The sequence below is a fragment of the Aquarana catesbeiana genome, linkage group LG06 (genome assembly GCF_042186555.1).
Source record: "Aquarana catesbeiana isolate 2022-GZ linkage group LG06, ASM4218655v1, whole genome shotgun sequence".
Taxonomy (NCBI): domain Eukaryota; kingdom Metazoa; phylum Chordata; class Amphibia; order Anura; family Ranidae; genus Aquarana; species Aquarana catesbeiana.
The window spans coordinates 370,817,659-370,843,100 of NC_133329.1; the positions used below are offsets into that span (position 1 = coordinate 370,817,659).

At 43.5% G+C, this 25,442-nt stretch overlaps 1 protein-coding gene across 5 annotated transcripts in view; it reads left to right on the forward strand.

The window, feature by feature from the left end:
• The window catches only part of ORC4 (origin recognition complex subunit 4), an 83,723-nt gene that overhangs the window by 27,710 nt on the left and 30,571 nt on the right, over positions 1 to 25,442 (forward strand). For all 5 annotated transcript variants that reach the window (XM_073634215.1, XM_073634217.1, XM_073634219.1 and 2 more), the window contains 3 exons: positions 3,584 to 3,632; positions 5,648 to 5,799; positions 13,971 to 14,144. In XM_073634215.1, the coding sequence (XP_073490316.1) occupies positions 3,584 to 3,632; positions 5,648 to 5,799; positions 13,971 to 14,144 (375 nt within the window). The remainder of the gene's footprint in view (positions 1 to 3,583; positions 3,633 to 5,647; positions 5,800 to 13,970; positions 14,145 to 25,442) is intronic.

Sequence of the window (25,442 nt, forward strand, 5' to 3'; positions counted from 1 at the left end):
CGACGGTCAGAGACTGCGGACATGGCACAAGCGACGGTCAGAGACTGCGGACATGGCACAAGCGACGGTCAGAGACTGCGGACACGGCACAAGAGACTAGGGGTCATCGAATGGGTTTTTTGGTGCCAAAACCGATAATGAAAAATACACTAGGCCGAAAACCGATACCGAAAAATAAACAATAATATCAATTTATTGTTGGCCATTATTGGCACCTTTGGTGCAAGAAAAGCTCAAGAAAATTCACTCCGCAGTCTCCAACCATCTCTTGTATCATGTCCCCAGTCTCTAACCATCTGATACAGGAGCTGGTCAGAGACTGCGGACATGCTACAGGAGCCGGACAGAGACTGCGGACATGCTACAGGAGCCGGTCAGAGACTGCGGACATGCTACAGGAGCCGGTCAGAGACTGCAGCCTCACCCCTGCCCGGATCAGAGCAGCGATCTCCTTGTGTCCTGGAGCTGTGAATTGAATGGCCCAGGCAGATACAGTAACAATGTCCCGCCTCCTGTAATCAAGTCACGCAGTTTACTGCAGCCGTCCGGGCAATTCAATTCACAGCTCCAGGACACACGGAGATTGCTGCTCTGTGGGGAGGGAGGACTGGGGCGAGCCAGGAAGACGCCCTCGCAGTGGGCGGCACCAGGGGGCAGAGGCCTGCCCAGGCCCCGCCCCCATTTTTGTCAAGATTTTTCTTTCGCCAATGTGTCAAACACCATTTTCGGCCGATATGTTTTGGCGGCCGAAATTTCGGTGCATCCCTACAAGAGACTGTCAGACTGCGGATATTGCACAAGAGACTGTCGGAGACTGCGGACGCGGCGCAAGAGTGGGTCGGAGACTGCGGACGCGGCGCAAGAGTGGGTCGGAGACTGCGGACGCGGCGCAAGAGTGGGTCGGAGACTGCGGACGCGGCGCAAGAGTGGGTCGGAGACTGCGGACGCGGCGCAAGAGTGGGTCGGAGACTGCGGACGCGGCGCAAGAGACGATCACTGCTAACCTCCTGTCTGCAGCAGTTGCAAAAATACTTCTGCTCAGCTGGGGGCCGGGAGAAGTAACTCGACTATTTAGCCCCTGGGCTCAGGGCTCTTGTAACTGACTTTACAACTCCTTTTTAATATTGCTTTAACTTTTGCAGTGTTAAGAATATTTACGTATTTGAATGTCCATAGTTCCTATTCAGAATGTTTTTTATGAATCATTAAAATGTATCTAATGCTCTTGAAGCAATTGAAAGGAACGTATAGTAGTTTATGGGGGTAGGCAATAACAGCTTAATCTGTGAGAGTTGGGCAGTAAGGATAACTAAAGTAAGTAGTACTCATTATCCTTTCATAACCGTCTTTAGGTTTTATGTATACTGCTATATGCAGTACTTGTGCTCGGACTTTCCCTCTCAGTGATGTGTGTTTTTTGGGGGGGCTATTTATAAAATATTTGCAAGAACTGCCATTTTTATTTCACCAGATACTACAGGCTTTCAGACCTTTTTTTTCTTCTGCGTTTTCTTCCTTCTGGTTTGAAAAAGACAAATAGAATTTTTTAATGCTGCATTCAAAAAAAATTGGGGGGGGGGGGGATTAGAGCAGACAGACAAGCGGAGCTTCCCCTTTTGGGTGGAGCTCCGCTTTAAAGTCCATCTTGAGAGAGCGCGAGAGAGAATGTGAAAGTTTTAAAAGCACTGTCAGCTTTTTATTGCTCAGATCAAAAAATAGTTAATACACCACCAATGTACCTCAAAAACGTATTGAGGCCTAATGCAAATATAGTCACAAAAGGCTAGAGGAAATCATCCGCTCGTGTTTCGCAGACATGGAGAACTCCTTTGTCAAAGTGACAGCAGGGTTATACTTGTAAAGGTCATGAAAAAGAGGTCCTGACTGTGCATCTCTCTCGCATTGCTATCACATTGGGAAAGGGGTCCTTAATGGACATCAGTGGAAGAGGGTTATTTTATCCATTTGGGACTATTTTTTTTGCATTGTGTGTACATGTTTAATGTGTATTGTCAGTGTAATGGCTATTTCTTGATCTGAGATATAATACCCTGTAAGCTGAGGACCCCACTCCTGTGGCGGTATGGTGCTGGATGGACTGGTTCTGATTTCTAGGTAGTGATTGCTGTCAGTGTCCGTGCTGTCTCTCAATTTGTCCTCGGACTGAAAGTAAATAAAAAACATTTTAAGTTGCCAGAGCAGGAATAGAGGGGAGAGACAACGGTCTAAGGCCTGGCTCACAACCATGTAGTTTTCTTTTGATCCGTTTCTGCGGTGCATTTTGCGTTTTTTGCACACGTTTTTTACGTGTTTTTTGACGCGTAATGCAATTTCCATTTTTTATGCTTTTTTTTTTTTGCCCAAATTGTTGGGCAGTTTAAAAGCTGCAAATCGCAGCATAAACGCACTAAATATTCTGCAGCTTCTTCATTGAAGTCTGTTGAACCAAAAAAAAACCCCATTTTGCTCTTAAAAGAAAAAAAAAAAAAAGTCCCCGACCCTTTCCAAAAATGCAGCTGCTGAAAAAAGCATAGATATGAACGTGTTTCATAGGAAACCATGTTAAATGAACTGTAGTGCGTCTCTGAAAAAAGCATCAAAAAATGCATAGGTGTGTACCAGGCCTAAGGGAGGATTTCCTTTTACTTTAAAGCGATTTCCCCCTATTTCATGCTGCATATCTGAGGCCGGAATATTTCCAATTGGACAGAGATGGGGGGGGATTCATGGTTAGTAACCGTTCTGTATAATATCTAAAATTATAAATAGTTTTGGCTTTAGATCTACTTTAAAGAAACCATTAACATGGACAAATGAAACTGAGCATATGATGAAAATAGACGTTGGTTGACTTCAGTAAAACAATACGTATGTTGAATCAATCAGCGGATCCAGAAACATAAGCAGCTAAGTCATATGCAAATCTCAACTTCACTGCCCACCCACCAAGCTTTCCCATCGGGCATCAAGGCTGCTCAGCACATTTGAACGCCAGTGAGAAGGCAGAAAAAAAAGCAAAGATCCTGTTGCATAAACTGTACTTGTTGGTAATTTTCAGTTTACTGGTGTTTAAAGGATAAGTCCAGCCTGAGCTCATTTGGCTGGGCTTCTCCTATGGGTCACAGGCGTTCAATGCGTTTTGCACTCCTGTGACCCGTTTTCAGAAGAGAGCGGTCTGAAATCTGCTCTCTGCTGATGTCACACAGATCAGTCCAGGCACCGCGTCATCCCAACTCTGGGAGTTGGACCTGCCAGGTGCATGGACTGATGGCTGTCTCAGCGAGCCGTTGAGACAGCCACTCCCCGCCGCTCCACAGCTCAGCGCTCCAGTGAGCGCGGAGGAGCAGAGCAGGGGACAGTCAGCAACTCTCTGCTCGGGGAGCCGAGAGAACTGAGCCATCGGCGGTGTTCGGTGGCTCGGTTCTTGGTGCAGAGACGCCGGGGGACAAATGCAGCATCGGACTGCTGCTGCATCCACCTAGGTAAGTATAATGGGGGGGGGACCCCAAACCCATACTTCTCCTTTTTAATGCTTTATTATGTTCTGCACAGATTTCAAATATATATCTTTTTTTTTTCACAGGGCAGCTTTGCAGAAAACCTTTCTTTCCTTTTGGAAGCTTTAAAAACAGGTAATTGTATAGCTCTTTGACTAAGAGAGTCGGAGCCACTCTCTAATGCAGAGCAGCTCCTTGTTGTTCCCAGTCTGATCAAAGGAGAAGGTTCATCTCTAGTACACACGGGCCATATGCTGGGTGGCATCGGTCAGTTCAATAGAAAGCGGCCGACATTCGGCCCTTGTGTACTGCAGCTGGTTGAACTGCTTTTCGGCCAGCTTCTATCAGTGGGGCATGATCGAAAAAGATCTGCTAAACAGCTCTCGGCTGTGTTCTGCAGGGGGGGCATCCCCTAGTCAGAACACAATAGCACAGCAGGGGATATAGCTGTACTAACATTGGAGCTGTCTTTTTTTTTTTTTTTTTTTTTTTTTTTGTTCAGCTCTGCTGACTGAACGAAAAAAAAAAAAAAAAACTAACAGTGTGTATTAGGCTTTACTCTTTTCTGTCTCCCTGGCAGCAGAGTTTGTCCTGTCACCTCTCCTGCTTTTCTTTTCTCCCTTTCTAATCTGTGTTCTCTTAGCACAATCTTTGTAATTTCTGTTGCTTTATTCCCCCTTCAACAGCAGTAATTCTTAAAGCTGTCAACAGATCGGCCTCTAGTGGCTCTTATTTTAGGCACAGTGCCGAGAAAAGAGAGCAACTGAGCATGTGCAGAGCACAGTGAGACAGTGCATTACTGTTTTTTAAACAGTATAGGCACTTATTTTTTTAATGTTTTAAAAACTCTGGCAACTGTGACCGCTTTGTTACTAGAGGCATGGCCAGAATGTAGATACTCTGCACATGCCTTAGTAGGTAGAATATAATGAAAACAATACTGGTAGGTTTAATAAGATAACCTGCTGTCACCAGGCACAACCCTTTCTATCTGTGTACAATAGTGGTCTCTGCAGAGATCCAACATGCTCCCTGCTAAGTTAGATCTAGACTTCTCAAAATCAGCAAAGAAGATAAACTTTGCTGTTTTCTATATCTTAGCAGAGAGCGTGTTGGACCTCTGCTTCCACACAGAGATCAATGTCCTTCTCTATAGCATGGTGGTAGAAGACGTGCTTTTCTACTTTGTGTACAGCCTTTGTTTTGATGCATCTTGAATGTATTTCAATGATTTAAACTGAAAATTCACCTGAGCTTTAGTGCTTTGCTGTTTTCTTTCTTTTCTTTGAGCAAACATACCTTTATGCTCTTTTCACACCATGGCATTCTGTTCTGCAGGTGGAATTGCCGCGATTTGGAAACGCTGCAAATCGCGGGTGCCCTTGCGCCCCCTGCTATTTTAAATGGCACCAAAACGCGACGTGATTTTGCCACGATTGTCATCTAACGAATCGCCGTAAAAACACACAAACAGAATTGCAGGGATGGCCGACGGCCAAAAGAAGTACAAGAACTTCTTGAGCACCGGCCGTCCCGCGATTCTGTTTGCGCAATTTTACTGCCACTTTATCTCGCTTCAGGCATTTGGTAGCGGGGATCTTAAGGGCGTCCCGCGATTTGCAGTGTTTACAAATTGCTTCAATTCTGTCTGCAAAAGGGAACGCCATGGTGAGAATGGAGCCTCAAACTAGGACTCCAACTTTGCTGAGGGTGGAAAATGCCTTTCTCTTGGCCAGTTATATGCATTGCAAGGATTTTAGCAGACTTTTGGGACCTTTTCATATTTGTGCATTTTCATGCAGCAAAACCCATGCATTTTGTAGCTTCAAAATACAGACGGCTGGGTAAAGCAGAGAGCCAATCATGGAAGAAGGAGATGAGTTCTGAGTTTAATCAAATAGAGTATAGAATGACCCCAGTGTTGCCATGGAGAGCGACATTTAAATTTTTGCAGCTTTAGAAAATTATTGCTGACTGCATATTGAAATAGAAAAGTTATTTATTTTTTTTGTAGAACATTACAATAAAAGAAGGCTTCTTTAGCATTTAGTATTTTTATATCAAATTTGTTTTGTGAAAGAGGGCTTTTCTTTTATTTAGTTTGGGGGGTAACTGGGTTGAAACGGGTTCTAATAGGTTTTTGTATTCAGGTGACCGCACCAGTAGCTGTCCTGTCCTCTTTATCCTGGATGAGTTTGATCTGTTTGCACACCATAAGAACCAGACGTTGCTGTATAATCTTTTTGATATCGCGCAGTCAGCCCAGACTCCAATCACAGTCATCGGACTCACCTGTCGGCTGGTGAGTATCATTTTGGCTCCTGAATGCCTCTGCTTTCACTAAACCTTTGAACCTCCAGGTGGTATTAACTGTGCTACAATAATATCTTATCCAAAGGAAAAAAACACTTGTCAAACTCTGAACTGTTTTTTTTTCTTACCAATCATTGAAGCAGCCTTGCTTGTTACTGTGGCCTTCTGACATGCATCACTGTCTTTTTCAAGCAGAGGCTTTTATTTATGAAGACAGAACAAGGGATTTGGCTCATAACCAATCAGAAATCCAGTTATTACTTATATGGATTATTATGTAATACTGTATAGAGAGCGTGAGAAAACGTATGCACCCTTATTTGTACAGTATATTATGGTTGGTTATTTAGAAGACTGTTGTACAGCTATATTACACAAGCATTGCAATTTGCATCAGTATGTCCATGGTACTGATCATTTTTGGGGCAGGGTCTTGGCACCAAAAGCAGGTGAAAATCTTAAAAGATAGGCTTTAGCAAAAAAAAAAAAAAAAAAACATATATACATACCCAACTCCCATGCTGCAGCATTTGTGTGATACTGCAACTGTCCCATCCATGCCGACCCTAAGACCCAGAATTGAGCAATCATATGATTGCTGATCGCTCAGCTCTGTCTGCTCCTAGCAGAGAGCCATGACTGTCAGTCACTGCTCTCCGCTCTGCTTCCCAAAAGCTCATTGGGGTATGGGGGAATAGTCGGCTATAAACGAACTCTGGGTCACAGGAGAACAGAAGTAAATGTACTCCTGTAACCCACAAGAGACGTAAGGGAGATTATATTGTTGCAGTGGTTAACAAATAATGGGTAACTGGGAGATGTTTTACAAATTAGGGGAGCTTTAAAATCTGAGTATTGTCATTGCTTTTTTGGCTATGCATTTTTGTAGGTCGCATTAGTACATTACTTGTGTTCTTCTGTGAGCCAGAGTGCTTTGACTATATCTGGATTATCAAATAAATGCTAGAATCTGAGCAGAGCAGCCTACCCAAATGGGAATAGAATGCTGCCACATGGCTGGTCCTTTTGCTGCGTGTTATATTTGCCAGGCATGGTGCAGTGGTAGGTAGGTTGAGAAGGGAACCAAATCTCTATTGTTGTGCAGACTGAGTGTTATATTAAAGCAGAACTTTATTCAAAATGAAAGTGACTGTAAGGTATTAGGTTTGTTATTTTAATTAAAAAAAAAAAACATACTTGCCTGCTCTGTGCAATTATTTGGAACAGAGCAACCCTGAACCTCCTTTTCTGGGCTTTCGAGCTGGTGCTCTCCACTCCTACTCTTGTGTGTCTGCCACCATAGGAAGCGTTTGCTATGGGAGGGCACTGGGCAGACGTGCAGGCCTGCTCTTGAGCTGTGCTGTGTGCATCTATAGGCACCCACAGTGTGGCTCAGCTCCAGCTCCTTCCTTACAGGATTTGACTTGCCGCATCAGGAGCTCATGGCTTCTGCTTTCAGCCAAGCCTGTGAGAGAGGGGAGAAGAGCTGCTGCAGACGAGACAGCGCTGGATCAAGAATGGAGTCAGAGAATGTGTTATGATAAACTTTTTTACCTTAAAAGCCACTTTAATTATTCTTAATCCTTTTGCTGCTAGCGTTATTAAATAGATAGGAAGGTATACTCTATTCACTTGTTTTAATGTGTGTGTGTTTTTCTCCCCTCATCTTTCAGGACAGCACCTGGAGAGAGCGCAGCTCCACCCACTTTTCCCAGGAAACACTGCAGTCAGTTTTTTCTTTAAAGACCGGACACTTCCACCATGGCCTCAGTTGTATTGTTTCCTCCACCATGGAGGAAGCGCTGCAGGGGGCCAGGGGTGTGCTGCGCTGTCTCCAGGTTAAGAGAGAGTATGGGGCATACCGGTATTCTTTTCTTTGCTACAGGCCAGCCCAGCCTCCTCCCTTACGTGTGGGGGTGGCTCCGGCATCCTCCCCTCTTCATATCTGGTGATGGTCAGGCTGCTGGGGTCCCCGCTCCTTCAGACCGGCGGCAAGGCTAAGAGGAGCGGCGTCTCCCTTCATACCAAAGCCTCAGCCTTCCGGGTTTCGGTGGCGAGCGCGTCACTATGGCCAGGGGCGGGACTTCTAGCGGCGAGACGCGGCTTCCAGTTCCAGTCGCTGGAACGCAGGAGGAGAGGTCGGCCTCTTCAGGCTGACGTCATTTCCGGCCCTCGCAGCGGCGAGCGGACCAGGAAATTTGAAATAAAAAAGCACCAAACGCCATTGGGAATCCTTGCAGCATGGAGGAGGAACAAACGGTGGTGGCAGGAGCAGGAGCCACACAAGTCAGCCAGGCCCAGGTAAGCGGGGACAACGGTCTCTGTATCTTACTCTATGGGCATGTTTTATTCTCCCTCTTTTAAATTCTGGGAATTTAAGAGCCTGCAACACTTCCTGTATGTTGAATCAGGAAGTAAGTGTGTTTAATTGTTGTAAAGTAAATCTGTGGGGGGATTTACTGGCTGATCTCAAGTAGAGGGGTTAAAGTGTTAGCTCCTCTATTTTTTTCAGCATGCTATGGTTTATTTGTAAGGATAAAAACATACGGGTTTTTTTCTTATGTATTTCAGAAAGCCAAAGAAAAGACCAAACATTCCTCCTTTCCTGTTAAAAGGAAATGTCCATCTTGTAAGAATGTACTTAAAGAGTCTTGGGCAAAAGTGTTATGCAGAGCCTGCATTGCAGACTTAGTGAAGGAGGAGACCACTCCTACTACACCGGTGGCTCAGCAAGAAGAATTATTGAACTCCTTCAGAAAGGAATTGGCTGATACTTTTGAGACATTCAGGTCTCATCTTGACAAGCGTCCAGCTGCAGGTAGCAGCTCAGTACCTCGTTCCCAGTCATCTGTTTCTGCATACAGAGGGGGCAGTGACTCAGAAGAGGAAGATCGTAGCGTGGTTACAGAATCGGAGGAAGAAGCAGAGGAAGAGAAAGAATCTTCTTCTTCTTCTTGCTACAAATTATCCCTAGAGGAGGTGGTTGATCTTTTAAAAACTATCCACACTACTCTAAATATTACGGAGGATAAAACCCTATTGTCGTTACATGATAAAATGTTTCAGGGCATGGGTGAAGTGAAGCACAGGGTGTTTCCGATGCATACGTTTCTGTCAGAAACAATAAAAAGGGAATGGAAGGACCCAGAGAGGGCCCCTTTCTTTTCTAGATCCCTCAAACGCAGGTTTCCCTTTGAAGAGGATAGCTTCCAGGTTTGGAACAAAAAACCAAGGCTGGATGCAGCTTTCTCTCAGGTGTCGAGGAACACTGACCATGCGTTTGAGGATATGGGTATCCTTAAGGATCCCATGGATAAAAGGGCTGACTCCCTACTCAAGAAAGCTTGGGATTCCACCCTAGCAAATTTCAAGCCAGCTATGGCCTCAACAGTGGTGGCCAGGAACTTAGAGCATTGGCTGAAACAACTTAAAGCTCATATCGAGGCAGGAACTTCTCGTAAGGATCTTTTGGAGACACTACCGGTACTACTAAAGGCAGTATGGTACATAGCAGACGCTTCAGCTGAATCAGTTAGAACGTCAGCCAGATCCTCTGTGTTAATTAATTCAACCCGTAGAGCTCTATGGGTCAAGACATGGACCGGGGATACAGCCTTAAAGACCAAGTTATGTGGTCTACCTTTTGAGGGGGATTTGGTTTTTGGCCAGGGTCTTGAAGCCATACTTGAAAGAACGGCTGACAAGAAAAAGGCCTTCCCCATAAAGAAAAAGGTGATCCCTCAGGGCAATAAAAATTTTCGTCCTTTTAGGAAAACCTCAGACACAAAGGAGACGGCTTATAAAAGACCTTGGAGGTCTCAGAGAGGCAGGGGCAAGTCAGGAGTACTATTTCGCCCCCTACCCCAAATACTAAGAGCCAGTGACTGTCCTCCGACCGTGGGAGCAAGGTTACAAACCTTCTTTCCACAGTGGCAGTGGATAACAGACAGTCCGTTTATCCTCAAAACGATAATAGAGGGTTACAGACTGGAGTTCTCCAAGCCCCTGCCTGTTCGGTTTTATATAACTCGGGCTCCCCGAGACCCAGAGAAGCTTACAGCAATGTCTACAATCCTACAGGAATTAATTCAGCAGAAGGTGATCATAAATGTTCCCCCCCCAAAGAAGTGGAACAGGGGTGCTATTCGCACATATTTCTGGTGGAAAAGCCTTCGGGCAAATTCAGATTAATTCTGAACCTGAAGATTCTCAACAGATCGGTCAGGTACAAGAAATTTAAGATGCACACGATCTTTTCAGTAAAGGGTCTCCTGACCCCACACTGTTTTATGGCATCCATAGACCTGAGGGATGCATATCTCCATGTGCCTATAGCACCAGCATCCCAAAAGCACCTCAGATTTGCAATCGGGAGGGGAGAGTCTATCCTACATCTTCAGTTCAGAGCTCTTCCTTTCGGGCTGTCACAAAGATCTTGGCAGAGGCCTTAGCCCCACTCAGAATAGAGGGAATCTCGATTGTCCCATATTTAGATGATCTCCTAATATTTGCCAAGACAAGGGACATGTTAGGGAAAGATCTGGAAAGGACAAAGAGACATCTGGAGAGTCTTGGTTGGATAATAAACAAGGAAAAATCAAACATGATTCCATCACCAGATAATAAAATTCCTAGGTTATACTATCGATTCCATACAGGAGAGAATCTTCCTCCCCGAGGAAAAGATAGAAAAACTTCAGAGTGCGGTAAAAAAGACCCAGACAAACCTGCCAATTTCCATCAGGGCAGCTATGTCTGTCTTGGGGCTCCTTACTGCATCATTACCAGCAGTACAGTGGGCACGTTTCCACGCAAGGGATCTTCAGCAGGCAATCCTGAGAAATTCGTCCTATGGAGAGTCCCTGGAAATAATGATAAAAATGCCACCTCGAGTTCAGAGGAAGCTCTGGTGGTGGAGGAGCCATTCCAATCTGGACAGGGGCCTGCTCTGGTGTTTCCCCCGGGAGAGGAGGTTGACAACGGATGCAAGTTCTTGGGGTTGGGGCGCCCACCTTGAAGGACAGATGGCTCAGGGGAATTGGACGAACAGGGAAGCCAGGAGATCCTCCAATTGGAGGGAACTAAGGGCTATTCTAGGACTATGGGCTTTCGAGAAACTAGTCCAGGGTCACCATGTCGAAGTTCTTTCGGACAATGCCACAGCAGTGGTATATATTACAAGGCAAGGGGGCACGAGAAGCAAAGTCTTGCTAGCCTCGTCCCTTCAGATTTTATCCTGGGCGGAAAACAACTTAAGGTCCCTAAAAGCTGTACACTTAAAGGGAGACCTGAATCTAGTAGCCGACTTTCTAAGCAGAGAAAGGATACTAGAAGCAGAGTGGAGTCTAAACACAGAGGTATTCCAAAAATTAACAGAAAAATGGGGAGTTCCTCAGTTAGACTTGTTCGCAACCCAGAAGAACTCAAAGGTGAAGGCCTATTTTTCACTAAACAGGCAAGATCAAGCGAGAGAATTGGATGCGCTGGCGCAACCGTGGAACTTCCACTTGTGCTACGCCTTTCCCCCCTTTCAAATGATCCCTTTGGTTTTAAAGAAACTACAACAAGAGACCACAAGTATGATTCTAGTGGCTCCTTTTTGGCCCAAGAGGCCCTGGTTTGCAACTATACAGAGGATGGCGGTGAACCCTCACTGGGTTCTTCCACTTCAAAAAGATCTCTTAACCCAGGGACCCCTTCAGCATCCAAATATCGACCAGCTCAAGCTGACGGGGTGGTTACTGAAGAGCAGATTCTAAAAAGAAAGGGCTTTTCAGATAAACTGGTGTCGACCCTGTTAAGTAGCCGAAAAAATTTTACCAGAGTTATTTATTTTAAAATGTGGAAGTGGTTTAATTCCTGGCGCATGACTAAAAAATTCTCACCGCAGGAATTACTTTCAGTATTAGAGTTTCTCCATGAAGGAATGGAGATGGGTTTGGCAGCCAGTACCCTGAAGGTCCAGGTGGCCGCCTTGTCTGTTTTTCTTGAGAGACAGTTATCTCAAGAGCCGCTTATAATTAGATTTTTCAAAGCATTGGCCAGAGCTAGGCCAATACCTTTTAAATTTTTTCCTAAATGGGATTTATCATTGGTTCTACAGGGTTTGATCAAAAGACCTTTTGAGCCTCCAGAAGAAGCGACAATAAAATTATGGTTGCTCAAATTATTTCTTTTGGTAGCAGTTACCTCGGCCAGAAGAGTAAGCGAGTTGCAAGCTCTATCTATAATAGAGCCCTTTTGCTATATATTTCCAGACCGGGTAGTGCTAAAAACTGACCCGGGTTTTTTGCCAAAAGTTGCAACCGACTTTCATAGGGCACAAGAAATAATTCTACCTACTTTTTGCCCTACACCATCCGACTCTAAGGAGGAGTCTTTTCATACTCTGGATGTGAGAAGGTGTTTACTTCATTATTTAGAAATCACGAGAGAGTTTAGGAAGTCAAATTCTCTTTTTATTATTTTCTCTGGATCACGTAAGGGTTATAGTGCTTCCAAAAGCACTATAGGCAGATGGCTGAGAATGGCTATCAGTGAAGCCTATAGAGCTTCAGGGACTAATCCCTCCACGGGGGTAATGGCCCATTCAACAAGGGCAGTAGCAACGTCCTGAGCGGAAAGAGCAGGGGCTTCTCCAGGTCGGATCTGTAAAGCGGCCACGTGGACAAGCTTCTCCACCTTCACCCGCCACTACAGGTTGGACTTGCTATCAGCATCGGAACAATCGTTCGGCAGGAAAGTCCTGCAGGCGGTGGTCCCACCCTAGAGTAAGTACTCTTTTATCATCTCCAGGTGCTGTCCTGAAAGACGAGGGGAGAAAAACCCTAGTTAGACTTACCGGTAGCGGTATTTCTACGAGTTTTTCAGGACAGCGCCGATGACCCACCCTGTTTTATAAAATATGGTGTTATTGCTATGTTTTGCTTATCTAATTTCAGCATGGCTGGAGGTACTCTGAGAACAACTGAGGCCATGGTGGAAGTGTCCGGTCTTTAAAGAAAAAACGGACTGCAGTGTTTCCTGGGAAAAGTGGGTGGAGCTGAGCTCTCTCCAGGTGCTGTACTGAAAGACTCGTAGAAATACCGTAACCGGTAAGTCTAACTAGGGTTTTTTTTTTATTTTTGGTTTATTGTTTAATTTCTTCAGTTGGTTTCTTTCCTAAACTAAATTGAAACAGATATGTGTTTACACCCGCCGACATCAAATCCGATCTTAAACGAGATGATGTGGGATCCTCCGCTCAAAGAGGGGCTTAAACCATAGTGCTTGTGTCTCATTACCTCCAGGAAGAGAAGAGCCCCAGGTTCTGGCTAAATGCTGATGCAAGTAGAAGAGAACAAGAAGACCTTGACAGCCGCACACCGGAATGGATAAATCCGTCTTTTTATTCAAAATACAGGATCATGGGGTACACAAAACATGACACTGGGGTGGTACAAGAATAGCTGACACGTTTCGCACTTACACCCAGTGCTTATTCAAGCACTGTACCACCCCACAGTCGTGTTTTGTGTACCCCATGATCCTGTATTTTGAATAAAAAGACGGATTTATCCATTCCGGTGTGCGGCTGTCCGGGTCTTCTTGCTCTCTTCTACTTGCATCAAATCCGATCTGCTAAAAACAGACGCATGGGGATCCTTTCCCCATCCGTCTGGTGGATCAGATGACAGTTGGGTGTAAATGGACAGGCAGTCTGTTTAAATCCGACTGCCAATAGAGCAGAGTGGGCTGTGTCTGTCTCTGCTATGCATGAGCGGACATGGGCCAGCCATCTGCCTGCTCAGTGGGGATCAGCAGACAGATTCCCAGCTGACCAAGCAGACTCCTGGCAAAGTCCACCCCATGTGGAAGGGGTCTTAAATAGTGTTTTTGGTTTGTGGTTCTCAGATACACTTAAGTTCTGCTTTTAAATGGGTTTTTCAGCATGGAAATCCTGATGACATACTGGTGCTTCCGATCGAGGGTCTCCCTGCCTGTCTTTGAGAAGCAGCTTCATCTGTAATTTTGCCAGCCGACATCAACACATGTTGGGTCATTTACGCTTATCTCATTGGCATTTATTTTGATGTTCTAGATCTGTTCTTTGCACCATTGCCTACCTGACTTGCCTGGTTTTCCTTGTCTTCATCAATTTAGCAACCTTCTCTGTTTCAGGATGTCATGGAGCTTCTGGAAAAAAGGGTCAAATCTCGCTTCTCCCACAGACAAATACATCTGTTGAACTCGTTCAGCTTCTCTGAATACCGGGATATTTTTAAGGAACTTCTTTCTCTAGCTTCTGGATTTCCAGATATGAACTTTGCTGAGCAATGGAATGCAAGTATTCAGGTAATAGACATAACACAGGTGTACGCAGTTATTGCCATATATTGTGGTACCTCATATTGTATTTCAGAACTCCGCTGCCTGGTAATCTCTTTTTGTAACCTACACTCACCGGCCACTTTATTGGGTACACCTTGCTAGTACCAGGTTGGACCCCCTTTTGCCTTCAGAACTGCCTTAATTCTTTGTGCATAGATTCAACAAGATGTTGGAAACATTCCTCAGAGATTTTGGTTCATAGTGAAATGATGGCATCACGCAGTTGTTGCAGATTTGTCGGCTGCACATCCGTGATGCAAATCTTTCATTCCACCACATCCCAAAGATGCTCTATTGGATTGAGATCTGGCGACTATGGAGGCCATTGGAGTACAGTGCACTCATTGTCATGTTCAAGAAACCAGTCTGAGATGATTTAAGCTTTTTGATTAAAAAAAAAAAATTGATTTTTGTTGAAAATTTTTCCAAAAATACAGTCCACAATGGTACAGATTACATAGTATAAGGTATTCAACGTGTTTGTCAAAAAAAAAAGCATGTAGTATACATATTGCAGACAGAAAATAACTTTTTTAATTTGTGCCATTGGAGTTCAGTGGACAGTAAGGCACGTAGTGTCCCATTGTTTTAACCTTGTCCAAGGACTTAGAGTTGTGGATTCAACTTTAATATAAAAGAACAGTAACAATTAACATTTCCAGAGGTCTCTAGCTCTCTATCGGGTGGGTCTGTTTCATTCAGATTGTCAGATTTGAGCTTTCTGACATGGTGCATTATCCTGTTGGAAGTAGCCAACAGGAGATGGTTACATTGTAGTCATAAAGGGATGGACATGGTCAGCAACAATACTCAGGTAGGCCGTGGTGTTTAATCTCCCTGGCGGTATGATTATGTCAGATTTTTGAGTCTCAAAGCGGTACATAGAAATTTGGCTTTTTTATATTGTAGGCCTGTAATTCCTAGGAATAACTCACTTAAATTTGTCCAAACAAGAGTCTAGTAGACCTCCCGGGTATGATGAAGTTTGAAACACAAAATCATAAATTATAATATAATAAAGAACTATAAATAATAATAATACATTTTATTCAATATATTGTATTCAATAATTGAATTAAATCAAAAACGCTGAAATTTGTCCAAACATGGGTGCAATATTACTAGTCATATTGGTTTAGTAAACATCACGGGTATGAAAAATTTTGAAACATGGGACTGCACAATCAAGACAATGGAACCTGGTTTCCTTTTGGATTTTCTTTCCACTGTCATCTCGCTTCGAGCAACAAACCACACACATCCTTGTAGGTGCTGACTTTTTCTCAGTAGGATTTAGTCCATGATGTGATGACCAGTCAGGCATTCTGGGTTGACAACACCAGCAGCACAACGTCCAGCTCTATTCACAGCCATTGGTGTTTGGTTCACAAAGATCAGTTCGGCAACTTTCTAAATAAAGTCAGAATGAAGCACAGGCTTGTCACTTTTTTTGTGCAGAAGGTAGGCATTCCACAAGCATTGCTCAAGAAGATGCATGAAGATCTTCTTGTACTTTTTTTCTTTGTTTCCTCGTTGCTAGATAGAATGTCATTGCTTGGTCGGCTCTGTCAACACCTCCCATGGTGTTATCGTAGTCTATCACTATTTGTGGCTTCATGATTTTTTACCCACCTTTTGTGCATAGCATAACAGTGGCGGTATTATGGGCTGTACTCGTTAGGCACACATCTTTCTTGTCACGCCATCGCAGTGCCATCATTTTGCCTTTCTGCCGGGAAACCATTTCTTGAGTCTTCGGCTTCTTCTTGCCAAACATCGGCGGCATGTTGCGCCGGTTAGCCCTAACGGTTCCATAGGCATCTGTTTTGTTCTGCAGAAGACACTCATAACATTCAGGAGATGTGTAAAAGTTGTCAGTAGTTCCACAATAGTCCTGATTTAGCAATTGTTCAATCAGTGAAAGAACGGAAGATGTTGCCATTCCATAGTTGCTGTATTTTGGGTTGAATTTTGTTCCTTTCCCAGTGTATAGGACAGAATTGCAAATGTAGCCAGTTGACGATTCGCATAGCATGAAGGATTTTACGCCAAATCGTGCTCTTTGATGCCATGTATCATATCCAGCTGAGACTTCCCTTGTAGGCCATTAGACTTTTTCTGGCGCATGGCTCCGTTGGAAATTTTTGAGAATCATGTGAGATACTTCCCAAATTTTCTTGAGTTTTGGTGTAGGTTGAGTAGTTTCATCAAATTCTTTATTGTATTGGAAGTATTAGTACTTCAGGATCAGGTTAAATCTGTACTCTGACGTGACCGTGCCAAATAATGGAGTGGCAAGTAATTTGATAGGCCTTCTGTACACTGCTGCTGGTAAACGGATGTTTAGGAGCAGTTGGGTGTTTTTTTTTTTTTTTTATCTTATCTTATCAGTACATTTACACAGGGTCGTTTATAGTTGTTTCTAGGCAGTTGAGTTTAGAAGCATTTTTTGGAACACAAAAAAAAACCTTCAGGCGGGAGTCCGGCCAGCTAATTTTTTTTTTTTTAAGTCAGCAGCTACAAACACTGTAGCTGCTGACTTTAAATAAGTACTTACCTGTCCTGGGTGCCTGCGATGTCAGCTGCCCGAGGCCGACCCGTCCCTCGGGTCCCAGCACCGCCATCCTAAGTAAGGGAAACAGGCAGTGGAGCCTTGCGGCTTCACTGCCAGTTTCCTACTGTGCACGCGCAAGCGTAGCAGCGCTTTGATAATGGGACGCGATGTGTTGTGGGACACACACAGTACCCATAACACACCACGCCCCATTCCCCAGAAGACAGCGCGGGAAGCAGAAGACTGAAGATCACCACGGTGTAGGAAGAGGCAGATTAGGAAGACTGCCTAGCAACAGCCATTTCACGTAAGTAAAAAAATTTTTTTTTTTCCTCCATTTTTTTTTTTAGGTATTTTTTGTGCAATTTTTTTTTCAGGGTGGACCTTCACTTTCAGGATGGATGTTCAGAGGCATTTGAAAGGCCAAATGCCTGTAACAGCTTGTAAACACGGTAGCTCGCGTTTTAGCCACGTTTCGTTTACAGGCGATTTTTTTTTTTTGTAAAAAAAAAAAAAATGTCATATATATGTATTTTTATATAATAAAAAAAAAAATATATATATATAAATTATTATTATTATTATTTTTTTTTTTTAATAATATGCCGTTTAACGCGGCAAAACAGAAGTTTTTTAAAACATCGGTTACTATCTGTCAAGTTACATTGGGAGAGGTTGTAAAAACGTCCTGTGTACAATAAAGCCTTAGTTGTGTCCAATACCACTTCTGCAGGGGTTTCCACACCACTCCCTGAAGTATTATTAGGCCCAGAAATGTCCAAATGTCATCTTTGGTCACTGGTTTCCACTTTCTACTAATTGAAAAGTTCAGATGCGTAGTAGCTTTTTGCTCTTTGTACCGGTTTGTTTCCGTAAATATTGTTTCAGTGACCTCATCGGTCAGTAATAGTTGTACAGTGCCTTGAAAAAAGTATACCCCTTGTAATTTTCCACGTTTTGTCATGTTACAACCAAAAATGTAAATGTATTTTTTTGGGATTTTATGTGATAGACCAACACAAATTGGCACATAATTGTGAAGTGGAAGGAAAATGATAAATGGTTTTCAATTTTTTTTACAAATAAATATGAAAAGAGTGGCGTGTATTTGTATTAAGCCCCCTTTACTCCGATACCCCTAACTAAAATCTAGTGGAACCAATTGCCTTCAGAAGTCACCTAATTAGTAAATAGAGTCCACCTGTGTGTAATTGTATTATCAGTAGAAATACAGCTGTTCTATGAACCCCTCAGAGATTTGTTAGAGAACCTTAGTGAACAAACAGCATCATGAAGGCCAAGGAACACACCAGACAGGTCAGGGATAAAGTTGTGGAGAAGTTTAAAGCAGGATTAGGTTATAAAAAAATATCCCAAGCTTTGAACATCTCATGGAGCACTGTTCAATCCATCATCCGAAAAAATGGAAAGAGTATGGCACAACTGCAAACCTACCAAGACATGGCCGTCCACCTAAACTGACAGGTTGGGCAAGGAGAGCATTAATCAAAGAAGCAGCCAAGAGGCCCATGGTAACTTTGGAGGAGCTGCAGAGATCCACAGCTCAGGTGGGAGAATCTGTCCACAGCACAACTATTAGTCGTGCACTCCACAAATCTGGTCTTTATGGAAGAGTGTCAAGAAGAAAGCCATTGTTGAAAGAAAGGCATAAGAAGTCCCATTTGCAGTCTGTGAGAAGCCATGTGGGGGACACAGCAAACATGTGGAAGAAGGTGCTTTGGTCAGATGAGCCCAAAATGGAACTTTTTGGCCTAAAAATAAAACGCTATATGTGGAGGAAAACTAACACTGCACAAATACAGGGCAATCTTAAAAGAAAACCTGTTAGAGTCTGCAAAAGACTTGAGACTGGGGCCTAGGTTCACCTTACAGCAGAACGACCTTAAACAATCAGCCAGAGCTACAATAGAATGGTATATATCAAAACATATTCATGTTTTAGAATGGCCCAGTCAAAGTCCAGACCTAAATCCAATGGGGAATCTGTGGCAAGACCTGAAAATTGCTGTTCACATACGCTCTCCATTTAAAATCTGACAGAGCTTGAGCTTTTTTGCAAAGAATTGGCACGAATTTTACTCTAGATGTGCTAAGCTGGTAGAGACATACCCAAAAAGACTTGCAGCTAGAATTGTAGAACCACCTTTCACTGCAAAGTATTGACTCAGGGGGGCTGAATACAAATGCACACCCCATTTTTCAGATATTTATTTGTAAAAAAAAAAATTGAAAACCATTTATACTTTTCCTTCCACTTCACATTTATGTGCCACTTTGTGTTGGTCCATCACATAAAATCCCAATAAAATACATTTACATTTTTGGTTGTAACATGACAAAATGTGGAAAATTCCAAGGGGTATGAATACTTTTTCAAGGCACTGTAGGTATGCCAAGGGGTTGTCACCTTCAACATCCACTTTCATACCAGATGCTCCAGTAGATGGGAATCTTGGGGGTGCTACGTGATCCGTACCGCAGTCAATAGAGCACCAAGTTCGCACATCAGTGAGCTCAGTCACAGAATCATCGCTGTCGTCACTTTCCCTGTCTGATGACGAATTTCCCCACGAATCACTATCACTCAATTCTGCAAAAGATTCTAATTCGCTATCGCTGTTTTCAAGCTGGTTATAAACCGCTTTTGATGTAGAGGCACGCCTTTTGGATACCATGGACACTCTCAAGTTTCCAGGCAGAAAGAATGTCAGTAAGAACAGTAAAACTGCAGGCAGGGCACTGGACAAATCATTGGGGATAAACCAGGTCAAATGATTTGATACAGTAATGAAATCCAATAAGATTACAATGTCTTGTCTATGTGTTGTGTTTTATACTTTTTGAAATTGCTGTTGGGTTCCGCCCCCATGCGTCGCGACGCTCGCAGGGAATGGAACCCATAACACAGAGCATCGGGCGGAGGTTCCGGACACAGCGGGAGTACATCGCGGGATCCTGGGGACAAGGTAAGTAACCTCTTCCTGCATCCTGCGATGCAGTCCCGAGTGTGGCTCGGGGTTACCGCTAATGGTACTGAAATTTAACCCCAAGCCACACTCGGGAATACCGCCAAGGAGGTTAAACGATGCTCAGTTGGTACGAAGCGGCTCAAAGTGTGCCAAGAAAACCTCCTCCACACCACCACCACCACCAGCCTGAACCATTGATACTAAAGGCAAGATGGATCCGTGCTTTCATGTTTATGCCAAATTCTGACCCTTCCATCTGAATGTTGCAGCTAAAATCAACTCATCAGACCAGGCAACGTTTTTCCAATCTTCTATTGTCCAATTTTGGTGCGCCTGTGCGAATTGTAGCCTCAGTTTGCTGTTCTTAGCTGACAAGAGTGGCACCCGGTGTGATCTTCTGCTGCTGCAGCTCATCTGTTTCAAGGCACGATGTGTTGTGTGTTCAGAGATGGTACTCTGCATACCTTGGTTGTAACGAGTGGTTATTTGAGTTACTGTTGCCTGAACCTCATCGCGAACCTATCGTCTGCCCATTCTCCTTTTGTTTTTGAAATACTCAGACCAGCCCATCTGGCACCAACAATCATGCTACATTCAGAATGGTTTAAATTCCCTTTCTTCCCTATTCTGATGCTTGGTTTGAACTTCAGCAAGTTGTCTTCACCACATCTAGATGCCTAAATGCCTTTTAGTTGCTGTCCTGTGATTGGCTGATTAGCAATTTGTGTTACCAGGCAATTGAACACGTGTACCTATTAAAGTGGCCGGTTACTGTATATTTTACAATGTTCAGTTATTCAATAACTGCATTGTGTAGTGATAGAAACTTTCTTTAGTGGGGACACAGACTGCAGCAGAACACTTTTTTTTTTTTTTTCTTGTAAATTGGAGCTGTTGCTATGTATTCCTGGCCTAGTGACAACCACTCCACTCACCTCTTCAAGATGGAGTGGGTACAGTGATCTTTTGGTTTTTCATCCATTCAGGGACACAAGGTGTCTTCAAGTATAACTAAAGGAAAACTTAGTTTTGGATAAAGTGGAGAGGGATTATAACACCTCTCAGGTTTTCATTATGGTCTGTGTCGCCGTTGAGTGGACTCATCCTCTCAAAATTATTATTATTATACAGGATTTATATCGCACCAACAGTTTGCGCAACGCTTTACAACATGAGGACAGACAGTACATTTACAATACAAAAAAAATAAAAGTACAGTCGTTAGGGTGAGGTGAGAGAGGCTTAAAGAGAAGGGCTTTTAGGGATTAACTTAAATTGGACAGAGTAGGACTTAGTTGGACAAATTGGGGTAGGGAGTTCCAGAAGATGGGAGGAGTTGACCAGGGAGCTAAATAGCAGGAGGTCTTGGAAGGAGCAAAGAAAATGATTTTATATGGTATTTTGAGACTAGGTTAGTGATGTTGCTGGGGGCAGTGTTGTGGATGGATTTGGTAATGTTTTGAATTTGAAGTGAAAAAAAAATCCTTAATGCAGACAATGCATTAAGGTAAAAAATCCTTAAGCCTTTAGAACCACTTTAATCTGTGCCTTTCTGGCCTTCCTACAAACGTGCCTTGAACAGAATCTAGCTCTTGGCACCCTGAAAGGCAACTTTCATGATAAAATCCATCCTTTTCCAAAGTACCCTTATTCAAAGTGTTTCTGGTATCAGGCCCCCTTTGCAGTACCCAGTGCTTCTCTGGAACCTTAAAGAGGGAGTCCCGCAAGTTTTTTTTTATAAAGTCAGCAGCTACAAATACTGCAGCTGCTGACTCGCCTGTCCCCGAATCCAGTGGTGTCGGCATCCGAGGCCGAATCGTCCCTCGGTCCTAGGCTTCTGCCGCCACCATTCTCTGTGAGGGAATCAGGAAATGAAGTGTTGCGGCTTCACTTCCCGATTCCCTACTGCGCGTGCGCGAGTCGCGCTGCACGTCCTAACTGGTCCCCGCTGTCTCCTGGGACCCGTGTGTGTCCCAGCAGACAGTGCAGGGGGGACAGGAAGAGGTATAGATTCCCGTGGGAGTCTATGCCGGAAGTGGATGCAAATACCTGTCTTAGACAGGTATCTGCACCCCCCTCCCCCCTGAAAGGTGCCAAATGTGACACCGGAGGGGGGGAGGGTTTCGAAAAGCGGAGGTTCAAATTTTGTGTGAACCTCCGCTTTAACTTGGTTGTCTGTGTTGCAGAAAGCACCCTTTTAACCCATCAGGGATATTCTCTTAAAGATTCTTGCCAGCAAAATAGCCTTTCTGGTGACCAATCACGTCTGTAAGGATGGCCCTTTCCTGTAAAGAGCCCTTCCTCATACTTCACAGTAACAAGGTTGTATTACGTCCTAGACCCTCCTTTCTTCCAAAGGTGGTTTTAGCATTCTGAGTACATTGTTCCACCAGCCTTGTCCCTAAACAGCCAAAGGACATTTCTCATTATTGCCTGGACATCAGAGCTGTTCGAGTGGACCTAAAAGCTACTGCTTTCATTGGACAAGCATATTACCTATTTGTCCTTTACTCAGATACTCGCAAAGGGAACCCCACTTAAAAATCTGTCATTGCATGATGGATAAGAGATTTGATTGCTAGAGTTCTAAAATAGAAACCCTTGCCTGAGCTCTTACGCACACACTCCACCAGATCTGTTGGAGCATCCTAGGTCTTTAGACATCAAGCCTCTGTCCTCTCTTTAAGGCTGCCATCTGGTCTTCTGTTCATACCTTTTTCAAAGTTTTACTAGGTGTATGTCCAATCTTCTGCTGATACAGGTTTTGGACCTTTTACCCTTTGTTTTTGAACTTGTTGCCACAGTTTCATTTGCCTAGTTGTTGCCTGTCCTTATGTTTATTGCTTGGGGAGCCATCCCATGACATACGAATAAGATGCCTGTATCCTGTACTGTAGTGCAAGATCAGAGGAATTTTGATTTGCCTGTAAAATCCTTATCTTACTGTACAGTACAGGACATCCTCCCTAAACTCTTGTTACTCTGCATTGCTTGCTACAAAACTGAGGACTCAAGGAGTGGGGTAGGATTATAGGGAAGGTGCCTCAGGAGGGTGTGTTCTCAAAAGTTGATCGGTTTAAACCTATAACCCATGGTGTATGAATAAGATTCCAGTGTCCTGTACTTGTGGCTGTAGGTGGCTTACCAAGCCAGGGTTAGCAACTGTAACGATTCAAATTATTCTAAGAAGGATTTAAAAGTGTCAAAGCTGATCCTGGGATCCCCACTGTGTTTTGCAGCTAGTGCTGTGCATTCTAGCTGTAAGGGATTCCATGAATTTAACTTATCAGATCTCAATGTATAGTTTAGGGATCAATGAGTCTGCTTCTAATGAGATACTATTTGGCACCTAGCAGCTGTAAGTACATATAACAGCAGCTTTCTAGATTCTATAGCCCAGGGGTCTCAAAATTTCTAAACAAAGGGACAATTTATTGTCCTTCAGACTTTAGGGGCACCAGACTGTGGCCAGCGGGAGTGGAAATTTTCCAGGCATCAACGGGAGTAAAAATCACCACATTTGGTATCATTAGAGGAATAGTGCACCATTGTTGGTGTCAAAGGGAGAAATGGTGCCCCATTGTCAGTTGGCATAATAGTTTCTTGTATTAGTTGGAGGAATAGTGCCCCAAGAGCCGACAAAAGGGCTGCAGTTTGGAGACCACTGATGTACACCATTGAGTTAACTTCCCCAGTATTACACTGCATACTCCCTAAGGAGGTTCTAATTTCTGGCACCTCCTCTGGAACACTGGATTCTAATTCTACCTAACTCTTTCCACTTGACAAATCTGCATTTTCACTCATTTGGATTATGGAAATAAATCCTTTTTATGCATTGTTTGGTCGGGTATATCACCTTTTATCAGTAGGCATCTAATGAAGACCTAATGTTGGCCATTTCAAATTGACTTTTTCAACTAATCATTTCTTAAAATCTGGCAACCATGGTTGACATATGCTTTCCCTGACCTTCCCCTGACAAGCGTGGGTCGGGACTAATTGGTGTCTCAGGCGACCCCGGGTCCCTGGACTTTCTTCCTTCCCCTTACCTAACTTTCACCTTTTTCTCTAGTCTTGTTTTCTGCTCCTTTTTCTTTTGATGAGTTCTTCAGCCCTCTTTAGTTGTCTATTGGTGTCCAGGACTACCTACTAAGGAGTCGTTGACACATGTCCTGTCTACTTTGGCAAATTATGGTCTTTTCCCCAAAATACATATATGCTTTGTTTAGGTTTAATATGCCTGTTTGAGAAGGAGGCCCTCCTATCTTCGCCTATGCTGTGTACGTATATTTGTTCTTTGTCATCAGTCGTAGTCCCTGCTTGGGTGGACTAGGTGTGTTTGTACCACTGTGTACTTTTGTTATGCCTACATTAAAAATTATTGAACAAGAAAAAGTCAATCTTTTCAATGAGGTGTACTTCCATTTTCACAATTGTAAATCTTTCTTGTTAACTAGTCTTTGATAATATCCAGACACCTTTGTGCTGGCAGGTAACACAAATCTCCACCATGACTAGGATTACATGAAGCTCAGTACAGATCATTTGTATAAGCAGAAGAACATAGACATGGAGTATGATACCTGTCATAAAGATAACCTTCATTTTCATAAAGATGGAGGCGATCTCCTCTGTGAACTGTAAATTGTCTGTCTGGATCATGTTATCGGACTGCTTGGAAAACCAAAGCCAGACTCGTGATGTGTCCAGGTTAACCCAATAAGAAAAATGTATAATTATATATTATAGTATTTTCAGTAGTCCTATATTATGCCATTACAAGCCCTTTATACATTCTCTAAAATTACTCCACTGCAAATTTCAATATCCTCTCTTCAGGTGCTCTGAAAAGTGGTAGTCCTAATCTCCTGAAACACGTTGGAACTGAAGGTTTTTATTTGTACAACAAGGTCAAAAGGGTTTTGTGATAAAATTGAAAAAATTATATCAAACGTTCTTCAGCTTTGTCAGCTCGGCACACCCAGATGAACACGCTCTAGTATCATATTTCTGTATGGTGTCGATCGGAGAGGCGATTATTTGCATTGAGTAAACTCCAGTAAGCACAGCAGGACACTCTGTATCAGTTCTTTCTGGTGAGATGGAGGAGAGCAGCAGAAATAAAAATGGTGTTGCTAGATATAGTCTGCATGTCTATTGCTTTCTTAGAAGGCCTTCTGTCCTCCTAACTCAACTTTTTTATTTTGTTTTTCCATTTGAAAAGCTTCAGGAATGGGATAAAGCTGAGCCCTTCCATTCTCATACAGCTGTTCATGGGGGCCACTAACAGCATGCAAGGACTGATGCTTGGGACTGCCGTTGCTTTGTTCCCTATTTATCATGCGACGAGGTTGTACCACGCAACATTGGTCATTGTTCCTTTCCTTAAATTTCAATTACATTTCAGCTATTGGCTCATTGCCTGCCTCTGCATTTATTACTGTACCAACATCAGACTCACCGACTCTTTATCTGGATGAAGAGGATCCTTGTGTCTTTCTTGTCTCTCACCTGCTTTTCCTCTCTGCAGTTGTGTCTTTCACCTTGTCCGTTCTGTCAGTCTGGTATCTTAACGTCCAAATCTCTGATGATAATTTCACCCTTAGTAACATATTCCCCAGTTTTGAAGTCTCCATTCCTGACTTCAGTGTATTATTATCTGTCTCTATTCCTGCCTGCCCTTCCTGATGACCCTTGGCTCCCTCATTGTGACCA